This window comes from Diceros bicornis, chromosome 41 (assembly GCF_020826845.1).
Source record: "Diceros bicornis minor isolate mBicDic1 chromosome 41, mDicBic1.mat.cur, whole genome shotgun sequence".
Lineage (NCBI taxonomy): Eukaryota > Metazoa > Chordata > Mammalia > Perissodactyla > Rhinocerotidae > Diceros > Diceros bicornis.
The window spans coordinates 3,897,340-3,912,435 of NC_080780.1; the positions used below are offsets into that span (position 1 = coordinate 3,897,340).

General features: G+C 49.5%; 1 protein-coding gene across 6 annotated transcripts in view; it reads right to left on the reverse strand.

Annotated features, from left to right (window-relative positions):
• Nucleotides 1-257: 257 nt before the first annotated feature.
• The window catches only part of TNS3 (tensin 3), a 252,434-nt gene continuing 237,595 nt past the window's right edge, over nt 258-15,096 (reverse strand). For all 6 annotated transcript variants that reach the window (XM_058534774.1, XM_058534773.1, XM_058534772.1 and 3 more), the window contains 6 exons: nt 14,871-14,948; nt 14,081-14,158; nt 5,032-5,200; nt 2,564-2,632; nt 2,432-2,458; nt 258-913 (listed from right to left, as the gene is read on the reverse strand). In XM_058534774.1, coding sequence (XP_058390757.1) covers nt 769-913; nt 2,432-2,458; nt 2,564-2,632; nt 5,032-5,200; nt 14,081-14,158; nt 14,871-14,948 — 566 coding nt within the window. In that variant the 3' untranslated portion in view covers nt 258-768. The remainder of the gene's footprint in view (nt 914-2,431; nt 2,459-2,563; nt 2,633-5,031; nt 5,201-14,080; nt 14,159-14,870; nt 14,949-15,096) is intronic.

A 15,096-nucleotide genomic window follows, 5' to 3' on the forward strand; every position in this document is an offset into this window, starting at 1 on the left:
AGCAATGGCAAATTGTTATCATAAATAATTTGGCATAAGTAAAATATAAATTATATGGAAATGGCGTTTTACTTCTGTCTTCTTACTTTCTCCTCTCATGGCCCAGCACACCACGCAGACCCAGAGGGCGAGCGGGAGGCTGGAGCCGTCACCACGCCGGGGTGAGGCTCTTTGGCATCACGGAGTCCTCCCCGAGTAACCGAGTGACCTCTCTCTTCCTCACAGCCCATCACGTTGTCCCCTCATTCATGACATTCATGACCCCAGTGTCCCGGAAGAGCCTGACCTGCATGAACCTTCCTCAAACATGCATCCGCTCTCAAGTTCATCAGCATCTTCACCATGAGAGGGCAGAGGCTTCCCTCTGGGGTGTTGGCTGGACAGGAGCCCTCTGTGATGGTGATGGCGTTGGTGAGGTGCAGCTGGTCTTTCGGGGCCACAGCAGAGCGGGCTGGGCACCCCTCCTTCCCACAAACGCCAGTGTGCAAGGAACACGGGGACCCCACGTTTCCCCACATGGTCCCTTCAGCACGGAGCCTGGGTGGGCACACCCGGTGCTGCCCTCTTCCACTCAGAGAGCGCTCGGCGACAGAAATGTGTCGGGGAGCGGTTTCTTTCCGGAAAGGCTGGTAACGGTGGGCCTGTTTGTGCTCGTGTTTATGAAGTCGGAGGAGCCCCTTCCCCTCCTGGGCTGGGAATGTCAGGGTCACAGTTGGCTACACAGTGAGGGCGGCTCCAGCCCCCAGGAGTCTCTGGGCTGTGAGGGGCTCAGACCTTCTTAGGAGAGCCGATCATGACCTTTGACACAAAGTTGACGATGGCACTGGCGGGCTGCTCAGGGTCATGCTCCGCAAACAGGTGGCACACGTTGTCTGTGGCACTGCCTTGTTTCCGGGCCACAAATCCAAAGACTCTGCAAAGGGAGACCTGAGGTTAGAGGCCAGCACTCCCTCCTGCAAGGCCCGAGTGTGGGTGCAAACCTCGGCTTCCTCCCACCACCGCCACCTCAGCCCGCCACTTATCTGAAAGCTGCCAGGGGCCAAGCACCCTGCCAGACCCCTGTCCACACCTTCTCCCCCTTCACAACCCTGCAGGGAGAATGCTGCTGCTCCTACTCTGCAGGTGAGGAACCGGAGGGGGCAGCACGGGAGTGGTCTGGGCCCTGAACCAAAGCCCCCCCTCCCTGCCTGCCCCGAATCCTCTAGATGCTTGTCAGTGCAGACTCCTGAGCCCCGCTCCCGGCGTACGGATCCGAGTCTCTGAGGGGAGGGCCGGGGTCCTCAGTGCATTAGGGTGAGCACCCCAGCTCCACCTCACGCAGTCAGAACAGACGGGAGTGCAGAGCCTGCAGGGGCACTCACACCCCAGCTCTGGGTCCCGGGACGGTGCAGGATGCAGCTAGCCCTTCCCAGATGTCGACACTCTCACCCACTGGGTCTGGGGGAGTGAAAATACACCAGGGGCTCCCTTCTCAGCCTCGTGCGCCTGAGTTACAAACTATTGCAGTTAAGGAAACTGCTTAAGAGAACAGTGTGTCTAATTATTTTTCTTAGAAGAATTGAAGCCTTTATCTGAAGAGACTTTCATGAGCCCCGAACTTAACACAATAACTACCATTGTCCATATCCAAATCCCTGGCAGAAGTCTTTCTTCTCCTTCTTAGAAAAATGAAGGAATTTTTTGTCTAAGCTTAGTGGTTTCCACACCATGGGAGGGATTTGGCCGATGGCACTCAGTAACCCCAAGGGGGTCGCACATTCCAGGCAGCCAGGAGGGCGGTCAGCCCTGCGTGCCAGAGGCCGGGGCAGTGGGGGCATGCCCCCACCTGGGACTAGGGAGGCCTCCGGGCACTTTATCAGATCTCAAGACAAATGAGTAATTTGATATAGGAATCCTAGGACAGGACACCAGTGATCCGACATTTGCGGTTCTCAAATTTAGGTTACACAGAGGAGGTCACCCTGTGGGACTGCAGACAGCTCTGGAGGGTTCTGAAGCCACCCTGCCCCCACCCCACGCCTGGCCTGCCACAGAGGGAGGGCAGGATGAAACTGTGTTCCCTGCGCCTGGAAAACACCGAACGCTTGTTCATTCCTGCTCTCACACACCGACAGGCCCTCCTTCTAACACTCTGACCTCAATGTCACTGCTGTCCACACCCACTCCTAAATGGCCAGAATGGTGCAGTCTGCTTCACGCTATTTATACCATACTTTAAGGATCAAAGGTCAAGAGTTCACATTCAGAGAAGAGAAAGCAGAAAAGCTAACCCTCTGCGGGCCCTTTCTACATGAGGAGAACACTTTCATTGTTGTTTAAAGCAAAACCCAACCCACTGGCATGATTTAGTCATTTCCTTGCAAGGACCCTCTTCGGAAGTCTGGAACAGAATTCACCTTTGCAGTGTGACCGAGACATGCTGGCAACTTACCTTGAGCTAGGGCCATCTGTGATCCACCTTGCAAATGAAAGGAAAAAAGAGAATAATTATGTTATTTTTTAAATTAACTTACAGAGGAAAAGGAATTATATGCATTTCTTAATAAAAATACACATTTCTTACTTCCTGTCTTGTGGATCCAACGCACAGAAGATCACGCTGCTCACAGGGTAGTGCCTCCGGAAGAAGAGCCTGTCAGGAAGGACACAGGGGGACGACCCTGTTATTGGGGTTTTAGGGTCTCCATGAGGCACTGGGTGAGGAGATTCAGGGCAGAAGCCTATTCTATGCTTTTACTAGTCGTCTGGAGAGAAGAGGAGAACGTCTGCTCGCTAGAAGTCGACAGACACGTGAAGCTGGGCAGAGCGGTTCTGGGGAAAGTCGCCCTCAGACAGAAGCGAGCTGCGGGGTGAAGGGAAGCACTGCGCAGTGAAGTCGTGAGACGGCCAGCCACCTGAATCAGACTGAGGAGGCTGACCGAGAGAGGAGGATGGTGAGTGACGCCTGACCTTCCTGCCATCGTCCCGGGAACCGCCAACCATCTCCAGCCTTCCCTTGCTCGCCTGTGGGCAGGGCACCTGCAGCGGCCCACCCTCTCCAGGACAGGAGTCCACATCAGACGCTGTAATGAATCCGACAGCACACCGTGAGCTGCCAAATGCTGTGCACACTAACCCACTGGGAAGTGCTGCCAAGGCTGGGCCAGCAGGGTCACGGTGGAACCACCAGAGGAGCCCTCTGTCCTGCCCCCGGCTCAGGTCACGGCGTCCTTTGTTTCACCTGCCAGCCCTCCCCACTCATTTGAGCACTGCCCGCCCAGGTCCACACGGCCACGAGGCCCCGTGCCCCGCGCCACATGGGGCCGGTCCCTCCTCCTCCTGGGGAGGGTGGTGGTGTCCCCAGACGCAGGCGGCTTCACTCCTGGTGCAGGGAGAAAGCTCACCGGGAGAAGGAGAGAGAGGCCAGCACATGGGAAAGGCTCCGGCAGAGCCTGGGCATCTTTCGGTCGGGGGACCCTTGAGGGGCAGCGCCCTCCCTGCTGCCTGTTGATGCTGGTTGCCAGGGAGGACAGGGCCCCCTCTGTCAGCACCAGCCAGTCCGCACCTGGATTCTGTCTCTTGCAATAGAACAGACCCTGAATGCTGTGGACACAGCCCACCCTCAGGTCTATAAGGACACAGCGAAATGAGATACAGAGAAAGCGTGGAGCTGCCAAGAGCGAACAGATGCTGTGAAGGAGAAAGGCGCACTTCCCGCCCCGACCCGGGGTCCACCCCTCCGCCGTGCAGGGCACCTGCCGCGTTATTTCATTCAAATCACTAAATTCCTGAGACCGTTACTTCAGTGCAGTTTGAAAGGTGAGGAAACTGAGCGTTACAAGGTGAAGGACTTGCCCATGGTCACCCCACTGGTAAGAGGCAGGGGCAAGGGGATGGCATCTGAGCAGCAGAGCCCACGTCCCAGCCCCACGCCTTTTCTTACTGGCGAAGGGTTATGAGTGAAACCCCCCAACCTGCTTCATCCTGAGCAGTGGGCCAGAAGGCTCTGGTTCAGAGACCTTCCCACACTCGGGACCAACCCCGGGGCAGGCAGGAGAGGCTTTGGGGTGCTGGGCACACCTGGTCTGAGCTCTGCCCCCATGGCTGACATGAGGGGAATGGCAGCAGCCCCTTGAAACTCCTGCCATCGCTCTGTTTTTAGGGTTGATGACCTAGCTCCCTTATCAATCACACCAGGCTGTTTCCATAACTAACAAATAATAACTGCATCCGAAATGCCTTTGACCCTGTGGCGGGAGGAACACGCCTGCCACTGCTCTGTCTGTGCACCTGACACTGCTCTGTCTGTGCACCTGACACTGCTCCTTGCTCAGGCCACGGCTCCAAAAATGTTCCCATCAGAACATCTGCCCAAGTAGAACCGACTCAGTGACAGCTGACAAAAGTCACTTGAAACTAAAATATTATCTATTATCTAGATATTCAAATATTACCTAGATAACATTTAATATTATAATATTACATAATATCTAGATATATATTAACATTATTCTTATGACTATTATATAATAATTAATATTATTTAGATACTGAAATAATATCTATCAAGGTCACACTCTCATCTGAAATGGGATGACCACACAGAAGTAATAATACTGAAGCAAAAGTGAGTGGATTCTATCACAGTCTCCAAGCATTTTTACAGAAAAGACTTAAAAGATTTTTGCATTTGAAAATTAGATGTGTGTGTGTGTGTGATAATCAAAGGCCTAAATATATATATATATATATATATACACACATACGTATGTATATATATATACATATATATATATTTTTTTTTTTTTTACTGACTCCTAAGAAAAAAGCATTTGGACCAAATATTAATAGCTTATACGTGGCTCCTGGGACACATTTGGTGACAGAGAAAACCCTGGATGGATGTTGGGCTACTGACTACTTTTGCCTGATGACCACTAACCCGCCCAGGAGCACAGTCCGGGTGATGAGCAGAGCTGGCAGAGGTCTAACCCCCAGGTGTGACAGAAGCCCCACCCCTGCCCGCAGCCCTGGCCGCCTGGGCACACTCACTTCCTCTGATTGTCCGTCAGGGTGATGCCCTGGGCCGACACCTTGAAGTGCACGACTGTGGACAACGGAGGTGGCTCCTGGACCAGGGTGATGCTCAGGGCCTTCTGCACAGCTTGGTGGCCGGTGAGGGACTCCATCTCCACAGAGTTCAGGTACCACACATTGCAGGCTGCAAGACACCAAGGGGAAGCAGCTTGTTAATGCCTCTGTCAGACACGTGGGCAGTCGCCAGCAGTGGCCCTGGGGATAATGAATGACTCGCACGTGTGGCTTGTGCCACATGCATTTAAGGCAAACGCCCTTTGCCCCTAATTCAAAAGGCGTGGAGAGTGAGTGACCCAGAGACACACTTGTCCCAAGGCCGATAGGAGCATAAACAGGTTGCCCCTCCCACTAGCCCTGGGATGAGCTTTCACTCCTGCAGCATTACTCACACCTGGCGTCCCCAGGTGGGGCTGGAGGTACCTTCTCAGCCTCAGTGTGGGTCTGGGAGGGATAAGAGCCCAACCACAAGTGTAGCTAAAGAAATGTCCAAGAGGGGAGCATGAGGTCTTGAACACCAAATAACCACCCTGCTCAGAGTTCTGAAAGTGGTGGGCATCCAGAAAGAGCTGCTGAGAATGAACAATTGGCGGCCAATTCAGAACACAGTCCGTGAAAGAGCTGGGACAGCCTGTCCTGTCCATGTCCCACCCCTGCTCCTCACGCTGCCAAGGGGCTGGGGGCTTGTTGTCAGCCACCTCCTCTTGGGGGAAGCAAACAGTTGGGTGTGAACAGGGCTCTGTAAACAGCCCAATGGCCCTTTGAGCCTGGATCCCTGCAGACCAAGCCGAAGCTGACACGGGCCCTCCTGGGGTGACCCATGAGACACTCGGACTTGGCCTAAAGTGGAGCCCTGGCCTCGCCTGGCCCACCACCCCGAGCGTGTCCTTTCCAGGAACAGAGCCACTCTTGTGCCCCCCCGTAGGATGCCCGTCTCTGCATGTGAGTGTCTGGGGCATCTTAACTCCATGTTGAAAGGCCTCACTAGACAGAAAAGAAAATGCCTCCCTGGGACCCGAGCAATCAGATGAGTGCTGTGACCCCACTGGTGCTGCTTTCCTCTGGGGGAGTCTCCGGGAGGCATGGCCATGGAGCAGCTCCGCCTCCACTCCGCCTCCTGACACGGAGCAGGAGCCATGCCTGCTGGCAAGTGCACTGCCCAGGCACTCATGCAGATGGGGAACGGAAAAAACGTAGGCCGTCCCTACGTAAGATGCGAGGCTGCTTATGAGCTGCTGGCCATCCATTCTCTCCACGGCAGATGCTACAATTCACAGCCAGTTTTTAGAGTTTGGGAAACTCTGAGGATTCAGAAACCTCTGCTGCAGTGAGCACAGAGTAAGTGTGATGGGGAAGGACAGCAAGACCTGGGGTTTGCATCAGAGGAATGAAGCTCCTCCTTTGTCCTGGGTGGTGAGCGTTAGGGCGGGTCCGGGGGGGCCCTCAGTGACCACAGCAGGGAAAAGCTCCATAGAATCACTGGATTCACCAGAAGAGCCCCAACCGTAAAGGCCAAGGCTCAAGGAAAGGCAGCCAATACCGGAAAACCTCCCAAGAAGCAAGCAGCCCCAAAGAGGAGTGATGGTGTTTTCTGGAGGAAGTGTCACTGCAAGAGCTTCCAGCACTCACAGGAGAAAGACTGAAAGGTGCTGCCCCCCTTCCTCTAACAACAGTGCTCAGCAAGGAGTCTCACCTGAGATACCAACTTTCTCCTACCAAGTTTACTCAACAATTCACTTTTTCTCTCAGGAAGAAGAGCTTGATAATTCATCCCCATAATTATTAGAGGGCATTAAGCAAAATCTAAAAAGAAGTTTCTACCCCAAACACAGTTGTTTTCATTTCGCGGAGCTTCACCTAACGCTGCTCATTATGACACTTCCTCTGTGTCAGGTCTCAGCTAAACATTTTACAGAGATTCTCTCACAAAATCCACACCACAGTCCTATGAGGAAGACTCTACTATCATTCCCAATTTAGAGACGAGAAAATTGAGGCCGAAAGACATTAAGAAACATGCCAGGGGCCAGCCCGGTGGCGCAAGCAGTTAAGTGTGCGTGCTCCACTGCGGCGGCCCGGGGTTCGCCAGTTCAGATCCCAGGTGCGCACAGATGCACCACTTGTCAGGCCATGCTGTGGCGGCGTCCCATATAAAGTGGAGGAACATGGGCATAGATGTTAGCCCAGGGCCAGTCTTCCTCAGCAAAAAAGAGGAGGATTAGCAGATGTTGGCTCAGGCAGATCTTCCTCACAGGAAAAAAAAAAAAAAGGAAAAAAAAGAAACATGCCAACCAGGCACTGGGCAGAGGACACGCACTCAGTAAGAAATTCCATATAACATTCCCAAGGATGAGTCACTAATTTTACTGTGAGGTATTTAAGTTGCGTGAGATTTTCCTCAGCCATAGATAATGCCTGCTGACAGCCCCACTGACTGCCCTGACAGCAGAGGCATCTTTTAGAAGCTCATTGTCACATCTACACATTTTTGCCCAGGGAGACACTGAGAGGCAGGTAGAAGTCGGAGATACCCTCCCTGAATGGCTGAGTTTCCATGGCCAACACTGCCCTTCTCCACACCCCCGCTCCTTCCAGCTGGCTCGCACTGTCCTCATCTGACGGTGCCGGGGAGAAGACACTCTGAGCAGAACTGCCGGGCTGGTGGTTGACCTGCACTTCAGCTCCTGTCTGAACTTGAGGGATTTACTTTTGTCACCTTGAGAAACAGAGCAAGGTGGTAAAAGTCCTTAATATTGCAATTGCCCAATGCTCAATGCCTCCAAAGCTCTGATGAAAGATGTGCTTTTAAACGAAATGGTGGCGTCAACAGGACAGCCATTCTGGATGATACTTTGGCAATATTTATCAGGAGGATCAGAAGAAATGCCCACACTCGGTAACCTCGAGGTCCCACTTCTGAGAGGGTTGAGAAAGAAAATATCTCCCTGTAAGACCACTAACCTAGAGGTGAAGATATTTGAGCCACATACTCATCATAGCGGGAAAAGTTGGAAACAAATTATGTCCAAAAATAGGGGAATGGTTAAATTAGCCCCTCAATGACATACCAAGCAACCAGAAAATAGTAATTATGAAAACTGTACAGCAACGTGAAAACCGTTAGAGGTTAATGGGAAAAGCAGAATAAAAACTGTGTCTGTGCTATGATTAGAACTATAAAATAAAAAGCATGTGTGCATATGAACAGGAGCTGGAAGGGTGCCTGGAAAAGTTAAGACTGGTTGATTTCAGGAGGGTGAATATTCTGTCTTTGATTCCATTAGTATGACTGTAATGCCAGTCATTCAGTTACAAAAGAGAAAAAAAAGAAAATTTTGATCTAACTACAATGAAATCCCACAAAATGGGCCCCAACTGGATCGGGGGCACATTTAACCGCAGGCTGCCACGACCCAGACCCCTGCTTCCCTGCAGCATCACAAATGGCCTTTTGATAAGGAGCAGCGGGAGCCTGGCGCCTGGGGACATCTCTCCCAGTGCAGAGCTATGTTCCCACTCCTCAGAGCAGAGAAGGAGTGCTGCCACCCACAAAGCACACGCCAGTCCCCGGAGCCCCTGCTCTCTCTGGTAGAGGACAGGTGGGCCCACAGGGTCACTGCTGTGCTTGCCCCACTGGGCCTGGCCCGAGACCACCCAATTCCCCCGACAAGCGCTCACGCCGGGGTGCGGCTGAGGAGCTGCGGTGCCTAGTGCGACACTGACCAGGAAAGCGCCCGCCAAACCCACAGCGAGGAGCAAGAGTCTACGGTCCGTCCACATGTCCTCACCCCGACCTACCACTTCTGGGAATCTGTCCTAAGGCAACACTCCAGAAATCAGACAAAAGAAGGAACGCCGAAAGGCAGCCTTCCAGGCATCGCTTGTACTATTGAGAACTTAGAAAGAAGCTAAAGGAGGAGCCGGAGCTGTAAGGAGTTGAATCACACGATGGGCCGGCCTTTATACAGCCATTCAAAATGAGACCAACGCCGTGTTTGCAAAAACCGTGGGTGAACTTCTTAGGCAGAGTGAGAAAAGGAGGAACATCCAGGGCTGCACGTGGTAAGAGGTCTCTGAGTCATTCATTTCTCCCTTTCTTTTACCTATCTTTCTTCTTTTAACTTGAAGAACACATAGTACTTTAATAGAGAAAGTATACTTTACAATAGGGCAAGTTAAAAACACAACCCTAACATGTATGGAAAATCTGCCAGAAGTCTGGAAAAAAGGCATTCTTTTCAGAATTATACTGCATTCCGCTGCTTCAACAAGAATTCATTAAGAACAGGGCTGAAAACAGAAACAGAAGTTGTTTCAGAGACTGGAATGACCCATAACGGCCTGGGTATCAAATGAAAAGGATTAAACTGAAGAGAACGAAAAGTCTATGCCCCTCGTGGCGAGCCAGCCGACTCCGGCACGGTCCTGAGTCTGGGCTCCCTCAGCTCTCCGACGAGGAAACGGGACCAGAGAATCGCGAAGAGCTGCTGTGAGTCCAGGAGCCTGGGCCGCTAAGTGAATCAGGGCAACGCAGGAAATTAGTTTACGAAAAAACCCCCCTGAATGTCCCTGAGGAGATCAGAGATGGGACAGTCCGACCGCCTTCCGCCCCAATGTCTGCACTTGTTCCAACGGTCTGCGACCCCGGGAAGATGCGCCGGGGCGCTCTCGCAGCGCCCTCACTCTTCCAGCTGCATTTCTGAGTCCTGACTCGAGTCCTCGCCTGCTCAGCCATGAGGGCAGCTGGACAGAAAGTAAACCTCTTGATGTGTTTTAGAAACAAGAGATTTTATAAAGATATAAGGTCAACGCAGTCATAATTTAACCCTCATATGTAAACGCCCGACTCGGACGGGCTCCAGGTTCTGACGGAAGTCCTGTCCCCAGGAAGGCCCACCCCTCCAAACAAAACATTCAGAGTTACTTGATACGGCCATATATTGTTTAGAAAGATGATAAAGAGTACTTAAAAATGATAAGCCAGAATAGAATAAAAACCTTTAACATCTAAGAATAAGGGCTATTTAGGTACCTTATTATAATCAAGTAATTCACTGATCCATTAATTCGACATTTATTGGAAAAAGGTTAGCTAACAATGAAGCTTAAAGAGAAACCTGAAAGGTCACTGCTTTGACATGAGGAGGCTATGAACCCTCATGGGCTCCAGGGACCGCCTAAAACAATTTGGGGGCGGTGAGCTTATCTCTGATGTGAGGACTGTCACCCAGGAACAGCCCTTAAAAATGGGCCCACACAGGGGAAGGATGAGGCCATTGCACAGGAGAAGCCATTCCTCTTGGGCCAGGGAAAGTGTTTCTACACACAAGTGGAGTGGCAGGAATACAACAGCTTACGTGACCAGGTTAGTTCCCAAGGCGTTTTTCAACGTCCTATTCATCTGTGTGGGGGAAAGGTTATTATTACTATGTTGAGGTCTGCATGGCTAAGTGATTTGCCAGAGGTCAAAATCCTGAGTGTTGGAGCCTGGACTTGAACGCAGGACTGACGTAGCCACACTCTCCATTTGGAGCTTCAAGTTCTAGCATACTTGTGCAAACTCCTGTCACCTTTGTTCTGGCCACAGATAACTGATCCTTCATGGAAGGTCTAAAGAGAGTTCAACACCAAAACGTTCCTTTTGAAACCAGAGAGGTTTCACATTAGCTGGGTAATAGGCACAGGGATGTGTAGTTTTACAGAGAAAAACTGCACAGAATAATGCAGACTGTACAGAGGAAGTTACAAGAAAATACCTCTACATTGCATATACCTCCAGCATGGAGTCACAACTATAAAGTAGTCTATAGATATGAGGTACAGATGGAGGTACTTCTGTCCAATCCTCCCCCAGACTCAGAAATTCCCATTCAAACATTTCTGAGAGTAAATATCTACCTTGTATGAAAGATCTCCAATGGGGGAAATTCAGGGTTTTGAAGTCAGGAGGCCCTATCATCCTCTCTAGCTGTGGCCCTCCCTCATAGCTGCAGACACACAAGAGCCCTGTGGTCTCTGGCTTGTCCATAACCCTCTTAAACTGGGGCCACTAGGATAGCATCTAATCCTGCAAAAGTGACGTGGCCTAAAACTAGTAAGTTTTTATAGCAAGGTCGCAGGACACAAGTTTAACAGTCAAAAGTCAGTCACTTTCCTAAATACTAGCAGAGAACAAGTAGAATCTGAAATCAAAAACACAACACCATTTACATTAGCACCCCCAAAAACGAAATACCTAGGTATAACTCTAATAAAATATGTACAAGATATGTATGAGGAAAACTACAAAACTCTGATGAAAAATATCAAAGAACTAAATAAATGGAGAGACATTCCATGTTCACGGACAAGAAGACTCAATATTGTCAAGATGTCAGTTCTTCCCCATTTGATCTCTAGATTCAATGCAATCCCAGCAAGTTATTTTATGGATAGCAACAAGCTAATTCTAAAGTTTATATGGAGAGGCAAAAGACCCAGAATAGCCAACACAAAACTGAAGGAGAAAAACAAAGCTGGAGGACTGATTGCCCAATTTCAAAACTTACTATAAAGCTACGGTAATCAAGACAGTGTTGTATTGGTGAAAGAAGAGACAAATAGATCGACGGAACAGGGGAGAGAGCCCAGAAATAGGTCCTCCATAAATACAGGCAATTGGTCTTTGACAAGGGAGCACAGGCGATAAAATGGAGCAAAGATGATCTCTTCAACAAATGGTGCTGGAACAACTGGACATCCACATATAAAAAAGTGAATCTAGGGGGCCGGCCCAGTGGCACAGCAGTTAAGTGCACACGCTCTGCTTCGGCAGCCCAGGATCTGCAGGTTCAGATCCAAGCGCGCACCAAATCACCGCTTGTCAAGCCATGCTGTGGTAGTGTCCCACATAAAGTAGAGGAAGATGGGCACAGATGTTAGCCCAGGACCAGTCTTCCTCAGCAAAAGAGAGGAGGATTGGCACTGGATGTTAGCTCAGGGCTAATCTTCCTCACAAAAACAAACAAAAAAAAAGTGAATCTAGGGGGCCAGCCTGGTGGCATAGCAGTTAAGTTTGCACACTCTGCTTCAGCAGCCTGGGGTTCACCAGTTCGGATCCTGGGCAGGGACCTACTCACTGCTCATCAAGCCGTGCTGAGGCAGCATCCCACATAGAAGAACTAGAAGGACCTATAACTAGGATATACAACTATGTACTGGGGCTTTGGGGAGAAAAAAGAAAAAGAGGAAGATTGGCAACAGATGTTAGCTCAGGGCCAATCTTCCTCAAAAAAGAAAAAAAAAGTGAATCTAGACAGACCTTACACTCTTCACAAAAATTAACGCAAAATGGATAACAAATGTAAGACAAAAAACTATAAAACTCCTAGAAGATAATATAGGAGAAAATCTAGATGACCTTGGGTTTAGTGATAACTTTTGAGATACAACGCAAAAGGCATGATCCATGAAAGAAACAATTGATAAACTGGATTTCAAAACTAAATTTAAAATGAAAAATTTCTGCTCTACGAGAGACACTCGCCAAAGAATTCTTAACACTCAACACTAAGAAAACAAAAAACTCAGTTAAAAACTGGGCCAAAGACCTTAACAGACATCTCACGAAGGAAGAACTATAGATGGCAAATAAGCCTACGAAGAGATGCTCCACATCATATGTCATCAGGGAAACGCACATTAAAACAGCAATGAGACACCACTACATGCCATTAGGATGTTCAAAGTCCAGAACACTGACAACACCAAATGCCAATGAGGACGTGGAGAAACAGGAACTCGCCTTCACGGCTGGTGGGAACGCAAAATGGTAACAGCCACTTTGGAAGGCAGTTTGGCAGTTTCTTACAAAGCTAAACATCCTCTTACCATATGATCCAGCAATCACGCTCCTTGGTATTTACCCAAAGGAGTTGGAAATTTATGTCCACACAAAAATCTGCACAGCTTTATTCATAATTTCCACAGCTTGGAAGCAGCCGACACGCGCTTCAGCAGGTGAGTGGATGCACAAACTGTAGTACATCCAGATAACGGAATATTATTCAGCACCAAAAAGAAATGAACTATTAAACCATGAGAAGACATGCAGGAGCCTTAAATGCATATCAGTAAGTGAAAGGAGCCAACCTGAAAAGGCTGCATACTGTGTGATTCCAACTCTCTAACGTTCTGGAAGAGGCAAAACTATGCAGACAGTAAAAAGATCAACAGTTGCCAGTGGGGGGTTGGGATGAATGGCAGAGCACAGAGGATTTTTAGGGCAGTGAAATTACTCTGTATGATACTATAATCGTGGATACATGTCATCATACATTTGTCCAAACCAACAGAATGTACGACACCAAGAGTGAACCCTAATAATGTAAACCATAGATTTTGGGTAACTATGATGTGTCAAGGTAGGTTCATCAATTGTGACAAATGTACCACACTGATGGTGGATGTTGATAGTGGGGGAGGCTGTGCACGTGTGGGGCAGGGGTTATATGGGAAATCTCTGTACCTTCCCCTCAATTTTGATGTGAACCTATAACTGCTCTAAGAAATAAAGTCTATTAATAAAAAAAAAAAAACAGTGCCTTAGAGAGCTCAGTGCCTGCCTGTGACACCAGGGCTGCCAACAGAGTGGGTCAAACCACCGGCTCATTTCCAGTGACTTGTTCAGTCATACCTCCAGAACACTTTTACAGGTATAGCCGGCAGGGCAGGTCACCCACATCCTGTCTTACTACATTTCCCCCAAACTAAACAGAGGACTTGACATTTGTTCCCCTGAATCTGGTCTTGTTCAACTCAGAGGGATATTTCCAGCCTTTGGAGTCCTGGTCTGTGGCTGACACTTGGTGCCCCACCCAGCCCCGGGCAGCTTTCTATAAAAGGAAACCTCCTGCAAATACACAGCAAGGAAAGGAAACCGGAGACCAAAGTTGAGAGAGGAAGTTGTGCCTCTGACTCCCGCTTCTGCCATAACTAGGAGGTGTGGGAAGTGTGGCCGGTGACTGACCTGCCCCCTGCTTCAGCAGCTCGGCCGCTGAGTTGGCTGCAGTTTGGGGAGAACTTTCTGCAATTTCCTCCAATGGATCTGCAGGAAGGAGCAAGAAAACGCACCAATGAATCCGCTTTGCCAACAAAGAATCTTCATGACAACGTCAGACACTCATGACTGAATTCCCAGACGGTGACACGATTGGTCTGTGACAACAGTCCAGCCCAGAGAAACTATCACCAAATTCTGAGCAAAAGTTGAGATAACGTGGTCCTGCAAAATGTCTCTCTGACTCTGAATTAATTTATATGAATGATCATTGGGGAAACCGGGTCACATAGTCAAATCACACTGTTATGCGATGGGTGTTATTTTCTCTTATTATGGATATTTTCAAACAAACATAAAGGTAAAGAGAACAGTTCACCCAGCACCTAACCTCAACAGTATCAACGTTTTGCTGATTCTGTAGAATCATAAAAATTAAATGTACATGACCTGGAAGGTGTCTTGGTCCAGGCATTTTACACTTTTGAGCTAAGAATCTTAGCTCCCTGGAAACCTTTCACAGGCCAATGATATAAAGACAGAACTGGGGGCTGCGGGTGCAGAGGGACTCCTCTTCTTTCCTTGACTCAGGTAAACCAGTCAACCTTCTTTAAGGTTTACCCACAGAGTACAGGAAAGAAAAAGAACTCAGGTCTGATTTTTCTCAATAATCTTTATGGATCCCTGACACCAGTGTGCCCAACACACTGCAGGAGATCCTACAGAGAGACAGAGCGGCACCGAGGACTGGACAGCATACCTCTGTCGGGAATGAGCAGCTTGCAGGGCAAGGCCAAGGGCGTGATGGAATGCTGACACACCAGAGCTGTCAAGCTCCCTGCAAAATGGATGAAAGCAAACAAGAGTTAACACGGCCCTAAATACCATGTCGCTCAGCCAATTTATCTGCTGAAAGGAAGCTGCTGCAAAGGGTAAGCCCTGATAGTTTTACCAACTAACATGCTCCATTATTGCAGGACTTTGTG